Here is a 9558-nt window from a genome sequence, read left to right as displayed (position 1 = left end):
TCAAACCCTGATCACTGGTGAACAAAACATCAGGAGCCAGTTGCATTGCTCGGACGGAAGAGCATTGTATGGTCGTAACCCGCTGTTATCTGTGTGTCGTATGGAACTGAACAATGGCGTAGTTCGGTCAACGTAGGCATTTAGTTACGTGTAACTGTCAAAAAGTTAGAACCAAGCAATGCAACTGGCACCAGAAGTCCAACATCTAACCAAGACTGCCAAGAAAGACACCTCCAAAGAGAAAAGAGGGGCAGGGTGGAGGAGGAGGGGGAGGAGGAGGAGGGGTGGAGGTGGGAACTTTTAGGGAGGGCATTCAGTGGGTAGGGGGTGATGTCAAAAGTTCGCGCACGCTTGTGTGTGTGTGTGTGTGTGTGTGTGTACGCGCGTTCGTCTTCAGTTTAACGTCTTTCCACTTGAAGTGATATGGTTCGTCCTGTCACTGAAGTATCTCTTACATATTTGTTCTCCTTCCCCTCACGTGCCCTTTGAAGAAGCAAAACAAACAGGTGTTCGTGCAGAGCTGGAACAGACAGTTAACCCCCTTGACTTCTAGAGTCTTCGGTGAAAATCTTTGCTGCGTGTTTGTTCCCGCAGCCCTCTGCTCTCCACTTTCCTCACAAAGCAGACACATGAGTGTTGCAGAGACAAAACAAACAAGTGTTCGTGCAGAGCTTAGAGCAGGACATTAATCAGAACCTTGGTGTTTTCATACTGTGGGTTTCGTTTTTCACTATGACTGTTTTGTTTTCAGCTGTCGGGTGGTTGGTTTCTTGACATGCCTGCACGGGCACACGCATGCATATGTATCTATCTATCTCTCTGTCTAGCTATCTATCTGTGTGTGTGTGTGTGTGTGTGTGTGTGTGTGTGTGTGTGTGTGTGTGTGTGTGTCTATAATTGATAAAGGAATTCTTGTTACTGACAGTCAAATCGTGCAGCTAATCTCCCCCCCCACCCACCCACCCACCCCTATCCCCCGCCTCCCTCTCACGCCACTCCCTAGCATCGCTCCTTAACGTTTTGCATGTAACCCCCACCACCACCCCACCTCCCCCATCTCCCCTCCTCCAACTTGTGTACCAGATCCCTCCCCCTCCTCTTCTCCCCGACTCCCCCCCTCCCCCCTGTCCTCCCCCCCCCCCCCCACCACCCCCACCCCCCGCCACTCCTCAGGTTGACACAAAAGTCAGCGAAGTGTGTCCTGCTGTTTGGGAAAACAAAACAAATAGGTGTTCGTGATGCGACAGAACCATGGAAACAGAGCAGGGGTTTAATCCCTGCAGGTTTTTCTTCTTCTTCACTGGTGCACTAGATTGTTTTGCCAGCAGCTGACAGTGACAGTGGATGCTTTTGTCACACACACACACACACACACACACACACACACACACACAGAGCTCAGAACATTTTTTATTCAAGGATTAAGATTTTAGGTATGGCCTATTCTTCCAATCTGTCCCTTGTAATCTCCAGCAGTTACAATAGCACACATATATTTAATGGAAACGGGGAAATGAGAGAAGAAAAAACAAAACAAAAAAAGTCCTGCAGGAGGAATATGACTAAGAACACACACACACACACACACACACACACACACACACACACACACACACACACACACACACACACACACACACACACACACAGAGAGAGCTCAGAACATTTTTTATTCAAGGATTAAGATTTTAGGTATGGCCTATTCTTCCAATCTGTCCCTTGTAATCTCCAGCAGTTACAATAGCACACATATATTTAATGGAAACGGGGAAATGAGAGAAGAAAAAACAAAACAAAAAAAGTCCTGCAGGAGGAATATGACTAAGAACACACACACACACACACACACACACACACACACACACACACACACACACACAGATTGACAGATGGATAAGAGAGAGAGAGCACATGAGACAAACACAGAACACGTGCACATACTCGCATACGCGCGCGAAGGCACACAAACGCGCACACTGCGATGGAGAGTGAAATATGATGGAACGTTCCAGTGCGGTGTGGGTGGTTGAGTTGATGTATGCGAATGTGTGCATGGACGCGCCTGTGTGTGTGTGTGTGTGTGTGTGTCTGTGTCTGTGTCTGTGTCTGTATGTGTGTGTGTGTGTGTGTGTGTGTCGCAGGGACGGAGAGTGGGAAGCCAAGCTCCGGAGTGGGTGGGTAGATCCATTGTCAGTGTCCAAGCTGTTCATGAGGTCAAGAAGAACAATTTTACTGATGAGAAACGCGTGCGCTATTGGAGTGACATTTCCGGTGCTTTGAAGAAGTCACGTTTGTATGCTCTGTGTGTGTGTGTGTGTGTGTGTGTGTGTGTGTGTGTGTGTGTGTGTGTGTGTGTGTGTGCGTGTGTGTGTGTGTGTGTGCCCTTTGTCTTTTTATATGCTTGTTTGTTTTTGTTATTTGAATAAATATGAGAAAGAAATATAGAAAGAGTGCAATGGAGAAGGGAACAGATAACATAAGAAACACATATTTGCGTACATATACGCACACAGATACACACACACACACACACACACACACACACACACACACACACAGTGACTCACACACGTACATTTATTCACACACACACACACACACACACACACAATTTCTCTGTCTCTCTCTGTGTGTGTCTCTCTCTCTCTTTCTCTCTCACTCACACACACACACACACACACGAACACACACACACGCACGCACGCATGCACGCAAGCACCATCCCCCACACCCCCCACCCACACACACACACGGAGAAGAGAAGGGTGATGTATGAAACTTCTGTGCTCATGCGTATGAATAAGAAATATGATTTATTGTTGCTTTTGTAGATTAAATTATTGATAATTTTTGTTCAAACTTACTATAAGAAATGATGAAAAACGAAAGAAATTCCACATCAAAAGGTTTAATTGCGAAGTGTTATGAAAATCCATTACAATTAGGATACAGAAAACCGCTATAGAAATACATGAACGAAAATCTCATACACGAAAAAATCCGCTACATCATAATTCAGCATCAATTATAACATTATGAATAAAAAGTACGCCTGAAAATCATAACAATTAAAAACACCAAACATTACTATTTCTTCGAGGAAATTCCCCGCTCTCATGGTGATCTCGGTTTCGACCATCCTTCACTTCCATGCTTGGGGTGTATTCCTGTCCAAGTCTTCGGTATCGGTAGATTCATGGAGGACTGTCGTTGGGTGGTGGATAAAGTAGCGGTCTCCAATTTAGAGGGGATGCTCAAGCACTCGCCGGCTTGGTGACTTTTTTTTTTTCTGTCCCATAATCTGCACCGTTTTATTGGCATTACTGGCACGCCGCTCATTTAGATTCCCCCTTACACGGCCACACCCGGGTTCGTCCGTCACAGTTCCAGCGTCGGCAATCCAGGGGGAACTATCGATATTAGGTCGCCATGAGGCCACACACCAGAGGAGACCCTGCACTGCTGCTGAGTCACTTCGGTGGAGTTCAGTGGTACCTGTTCTGATTTAACGTACTTAGGACACCACCTACTAAGCCCCTTACTAACGACAATAATGGCTTGATGATTATTGTCGTCAGTATGGGTGTTACTTAGTAGGTGGTGTCCTGCGTATGTTAAATCATAATAGGCTCCACCGAAGTGACCCGGCAACAATGCAGGGTCTCATCTGGTGTATGGCCTCCTGACGACCTAATATCGATAGTTTACCTGTGCATTGCTGGCTATGAGACTTCCGCAAATGGATCTGGATGTGGCTGTGTGTGTGGAACACTGAATGAGCGGCGTGGGAGTAATAACACTGAAACGGTGCAGACGGTGGACAAAAAGATTATATGGTTGTACACACACACACACACACACACACACACACACAACACACCCTGCTATACACAAGGCCATGTGCGTTCGATCAAAGAATCATATCGTTTAAACCGACCACCTCATAACCCAAACACTCAAAGCATAAACACACACATCTATGGCATGCATTTTTAGCACAGAGCTATAATAATGCAAATCAAAATAGTCTTAGAGTCAATGATGCTAATGTGCAGTACTACCAGGATCGAAATACACTGTTATCGGGAATTCTTCAAACCATTGGGAGGGTTCATAATCACAGCCAAGTTATACAGAGGAGACATGTGTCTTGAATGTGTGTGTGTGTGTGTGTGTGTGTGTGTGTGTGTGTGTGTGTGAGAGAGAGAGAGAGAGAGAGAGAGAGAGAGAGAGAGAGAGAGCAGACCAAAACGCATTTCAAGATAGTATAACGAAGCGTTCGCACTTCATATTGTCTTCGCATGAACACATCGCATGTTTGCATGCGCACGCGGGCGTGTACACACACACACACACACACACACACACACACACACACACACACACACACATACACACATATATATATATATAGAGAGAGAGAGAGAGATTATATAATCACGCGCGCGCACACACATACAACACACACGCGCGCATGTACGTGCGTGGCGCACGCACACACACACACACACACACACACACACACACACATCAGAATCACCACCTACACATCATGACACTCGTGTACAGAAGTTTAGCGGAGACACAGGTGAAAGTAGTACCAAAGTGGAAACGTCCAACAAAATATTCCAAGTATAATTAGGGATTTGGGTGAGAATTAACTGAAAACCTGCGCCATAACTCATGTCGTAGAAAAAAGAGACATTACGAGCAGTTTGATAGGACTGGTAGGTTTTCAGCACGAGAAGATGAAGTGAGTGAAGATTATAAGCAGACCGGGATGTGTTTTAAAACAAGGCAGAGATATCTCAAGTGGCGTCTCCACTCACTATGAAATGCCAACAACTTTCATGGAGTATCACAATAGACCGCTGGAGAGTTCCGCGGTCATCTTGGATCTTGCGCATGCGCATTTAACTTTTACTCGAAATCGCGAGCAATGCCAAAGGCGATCGACAAAGGCAAATGCAGCAAACATGTACTATCCCTCGTTTCTTCATTGTTACAAACTCTGTACAATATGTGCGCAATGAAAAAAGAACAAAATATGAGCAAAAAATCGAAGAAAGAACCCTTCTGTTTCGCACGTTCTGCCTCTCTCGATCTCGAAATTTTGGAGAGCCAATCAACTTCGAGAGCACAGATCATGTGACGCGCCTGTCAGCACGGAACTCTCCAGCGGTCTATTATTGCAGTTCCCACATTCAGGTTACTACGGGGAGGAGAAATAAAAATAACATTGTTTTGCAGCTGGAAATCTGAACCTTTTACACAGTTTTCGCAATGGATGCTCCTAACAGTTAACAATATATAAAAAAAATAATCACTGTACACATTTAGGTGAAAATGGATGCCTTATCCCCCTTCTCCCCTTTGCACCGAATCACCACTCCGTGTCCCCACCAACACCACACCACCTTCCACCACCACCCCGGGATCCATTTTCTACGAAATATGACACTGCTGGTGGATTATCCCAAAACTACTTGATTTACTGCAGCGTTTTCAGCGCCTCTAACTAACTTTCTGTGAGCAAATAAAAGTGACAACATGTGAACACAGCGTTGATTTCATGTCGATGGACCGGAAACGCTACTGGCGCCATCATCTCGCGCCATGCGTCGTGCCCACATCCGGTCCTCTTTTTCTTCCCCCGGAAGTATCCGAATCTCCTTCACCTTCGTCTCGCGTTGACCATAGCGACTGTTCAACTTCCGGCCAATGAAATCAACCATTCTTCGTGTGTCCTGGTTAAACTGAAACAGCAGATCGTTAAAGAAGAGTTTTGTTTATCATTGGGAGTGGTTCATTGAAATAACTCACGATTTCTTATTCTACAGCTGACTTATTGACTCACTTGTGTAAACAAAGTGAGTCTATGTTTTAACCCGGTGTTCGGTTGTCTGTGTGTGTGTGTGTGTGTGTGTGTGTCTGTGTGTCCGTGGTAAACTTTAACATTGACATTTTCTCTGCAAATACTTTGTCAGTTGACACCAAATTAGGCATAAAAATAGGAAAAATTCAGTTCTTTCCAGTCATCTTGTTTAAAACAATATTGCACCTATGGGATGGGCACAAAAAGATTTTTTTAAATGAAGCCTAATTATATGCAAACTGCATTTACTGTTATATTTATAATTTTTGTATTCTCTAAACTTGGCACTTTGATCTGATATTCTGATCCAACAACAAGAGCAGTCATTGTTATCATTTTTTGTTCAAACAGGAACTTCTTTTGCTAAGCATGGAACTTTTATTTATTTTGCAAACGTTTTGGTGCAGATAGTAAAAAAGGGAAATTACTCTGTAATTATGCTAGGGGACTTAATTTGCTTTAAACTGATCTTTCTCACCTTAAACATTACATTTTGAAATTATACTCAATACATAAAAAGCTTGTGTGTTTTACTCTCAGTCACAAGTGAGTCTTGAAGGCCTTGCCTCTCTTGTTTTCAGTCATGAACTGTACATGCATATTCTCAGGTTTAGCTCTCCAGCCGCGTCGAAGTTCCTTTCACCAACATGAGCGCTTGTTGCTTGGTTCAGAACACAAGTTACCAGTACAAAAAAAAGAACGTATAATTATTATTACATGCAGCGCCCTCTCATAGGGTAGAAACACTGCACCATCACTTGCTGTTTAGTTCAGAGCAAGTTGCCAATAAGATATGGAACCGCCGACGTAGTCCCGTCCTATTCATTTGATTTTACTTTCTGAGCAAACGCACAAAGGAGACTGATTCATTGATTCAAAGATACTTAATCAATTCTTTTGACTATGTCATGTGTGGAGGGCAATACAGACACATCGCCGGAATGATAACTTGAGTCAACAATGTCATGATACTTACCTCGACCTGCGCCCTTTTCAAGGACTGCCAGAAGCTGGCCGAGTGGACCCTCTGTCTGTTCCTCCTCTGGTCCCATGTCTCTGTTGCTGTCTCCTCCCTGTCCGTGGCGCTCTCTGAGCCCTGCACAATACAATACAATACACAAATTGGTTTACCTCTGAGTGAATTTAGCTGACACACACTCTGTGTGTGTGTGTGTGTGTGTGTGTGTGTGTGTGTGTGTGTGTGTGTGTGTGTGTGTGTGTGTGTGCGCGCGCGCGCGCGCGCGCGTGTGTGTGTGTATGTATGTATGTGTGTGTGTCTGTCTGTCTGTCAGCCTGTCTGTGAGCGCGTGCATACATGCAAAAGCACCACAACATCTGTTTTGTTCTACTAATGCAACTGAAGTAATGCCTGTAACATTAATTAGAATACTGTCTGAACAGTTTGTTTGAACACTAAACCATCTCTCTCTCTCTCTCTCTCTCTCTCTCACACACACACACACACACACACACACACACACACACACACACACACACATACACACACACTTTCTTACTTTGCACGCATGTGCCCTAGAAAAGTAAATATACGTAACCATAAATCTGTCATCTGGCAATCGGTAAGCGGGTGTATGTGAGTACGAGGGCTGTCAGGCGAGAGAGAGAGAGAGAGAGAGAGAGAGAGAGGTCAAGTATTAATCTGTTATCTGCACCGGTTGTTGGTTTCATGTCAACAGTGTGTTTATTGACTCAGAGAGGCCTCGAGTCGCAGTATCTCGGATTTTTAGTCAGTTGCTAAAAAGAAAACCGATAAAATAAGTAACTTTTAAAAAACGGTAAAAAAAAGTGGAGTATGTAGGGAAAGTCACGTTCACATTGTTCGTGATCGTACGCACGCGGTTTGCCAAAGCTGGCCCTTTTGTCTGTATGGCACTATATATTATTCTGAGAAAGTTAGACTCGTACACAGGAAGTATAGTCGCTTCGTTTGAACACATCACAATACAATACAATACAACACAACACAATACAATACAATACAACACAACACAACACAACACAATACAATACAATACAATACAACACAATACAATACAATACAAATAACTTGCACAAGTGATGGAGGGAAGAAAGAGACACGGGGGAAGACAGACAGACAGACAGACAGACAGACAGGCCATGTTGTCTATATAGCACTATAGATTAGCCTCATGCATAGGAAGGATACTCGGCTCGTGTGAACACAATACAATGCAATACAAATAATTTACAAATGATGGAAGGAAGAAAGAGACATGGGAGGGGGGACAGACAGACAGAAAGCCAGACAGCCAGCTAGCCAGACAGAGACAGAGAAACAGAGACACAGACACAGCGACACAGACACAGACACAGAGAGAACGAGATGCGGTGAGGAGTTGCAGAAATTAGTATCAACAGCCGAACATACATACGTACATACATACGTACCACTTCAGACTGAGCGGAGGAAGTCCTGGAACTGTCACAGGAGTGACGCCGTCTGTTGGAGAACAGTGAGGGGCGTCCTCCATTGTAGATCACTTCTGAAGACCTTCTTCCCTTCCTGCTTCCCTGACCCCCCAGGTCGCCACTGTCATTGTGATTTAAGGCCCCGTTCATTCTGCGGGAGGTCTTGTATCAGTCAAACGGACCCGTTACAGGAGTGGATTGCAGTGTGTGTGTGTGTGTGTGTGTGTGTGTGTGTGTGTGTGTGTGTGTGTGTGTGTGCGTGCGTGCTGAATGCCAGGCGACGGGCATTCACTTGTTTATCGGGCCTTGAGATGTCTGCAACAGTCGATGCTTCTGGTTCTGGCCAGGCTTTTGAATCAGTCGACGTTCCTCCCTCCTTGAAGTATTAGCTGTCAACCTGAAGACAAACAGAAAGAGCTTTTTACTCCTCCGATTTTCCTCACTGCACCCAGGTGTGAAAGGGTACTTTACCGTGTAAAGTCTCTGGACCTTGCATTTGGAATGAACTTCCCCTTACGCTTCGTCAGGTCTCCGCACTCAGCTCTTTCAAGTCGGGCCTTAAAACCCACCTCTTCACAAGATAGCCTCCCTCCCCTGCCTCTTCCTTGTCTTCAGTTTCTTCTTCAGTTTTAGAGTTATGCATGCATGTCAATGACTGGTGTGAAAGCGCTTTGATTTGTCTCTGCACAAGATTCGGCGCTATATAAATACTATTATCATTATTATTATTATTATGAAGCGGCGGAGGGAGAGGATTAGGCTCCACCTTTTTCTTATGCCGAGCCCTTGACACAGTGAATATGGATTCACTACCCTTTCGATCGTAAACAAATCAACGGTGTCTGGTTCGTTTTATTTCTAGTTAACATTGCCTGGATGAATTTATTTCGTTCGATCACTGCTGGTGGTTTCAGAATTGAATTGAAGAAAAGAAAAGAAAAAAGCCAACAACAACAACAACAAAAACCGCAGACTAAGTGGGTCAACTTTCTGTTTGGACAGGAATGAAAGGTGTGGATAATTGTTTTTTGCAGAGGTGGCCCTGGGGGTTGGACAACCGCCTGGGAATCACCATAGATCCCAAAGAAGGGATTTTCTCTCATCTCTTTCCTTCGCAGCATCTTGAGTGTGGCCTGATTGCTAGTCTTTCGGGTGTGACGGTAAACCTTAGTCATGTGTGCATCATGCTGGCAAAGGACAAAACTTCACCCCGCTTCAGATATCCAGGACTC

General features: G+C 44.7%; 1 protein-coding gene across 6 annotated transcripts in view; it reads right to left on the bottom strand.

Moving 5' to 3' along the window:
• Positions 1-4155: 4155 nt before the first annotated feature.
• LOC143293601 (uncharacterized) overlaps positions 4156-9558 on the bottom strand; it is a 10439-nt gene continuing 5036 nt past the window's right edge. For all 6 annotated transcript variants that reach the window (XM_076604677.1, XM_076604680.1, XM_076604675.1 and 3 more), the window contains 3 exons: positions 8306-8723; positions 6852-6971; positions 4156-5756 (listed from right to left, as the gene is read on the bottom strand). In XM_076604677.1, the coding sequence (XP_076460792.1) occupies positions 5571-5756; positions 6852-6971; positions 8306-8476 (477 nt within the window). In that variant the 5' untranslated portion in view covers positions 8477-8723 and the 3' untranslated portion in view covers positions 4156-5570. The remainder of the gene's footprint in view (positions 5757-6851; positions 6972-8305; positions 8724-9558) is intronic.

Source organism: Babylonia areolata, chromosome 19 (assembly GCF_041734735.1).
Source record: "Babylonia areolata isolate BAREFJ2019XMU chromosome 19, ASM4173473v1, whole genome shotgun sequence".
Classification (NCBI taxonomy): Eukaryota; Metazoa; Mollusca; class Gastropoda; order Neogastropoda; family Buccinidae; genus Babylonia; species Babylonia areolata.
Note: the sequence above shows the minus strand (reverse complement) of the source record. Positions and strands in the feature narration are given on the sequence as shown.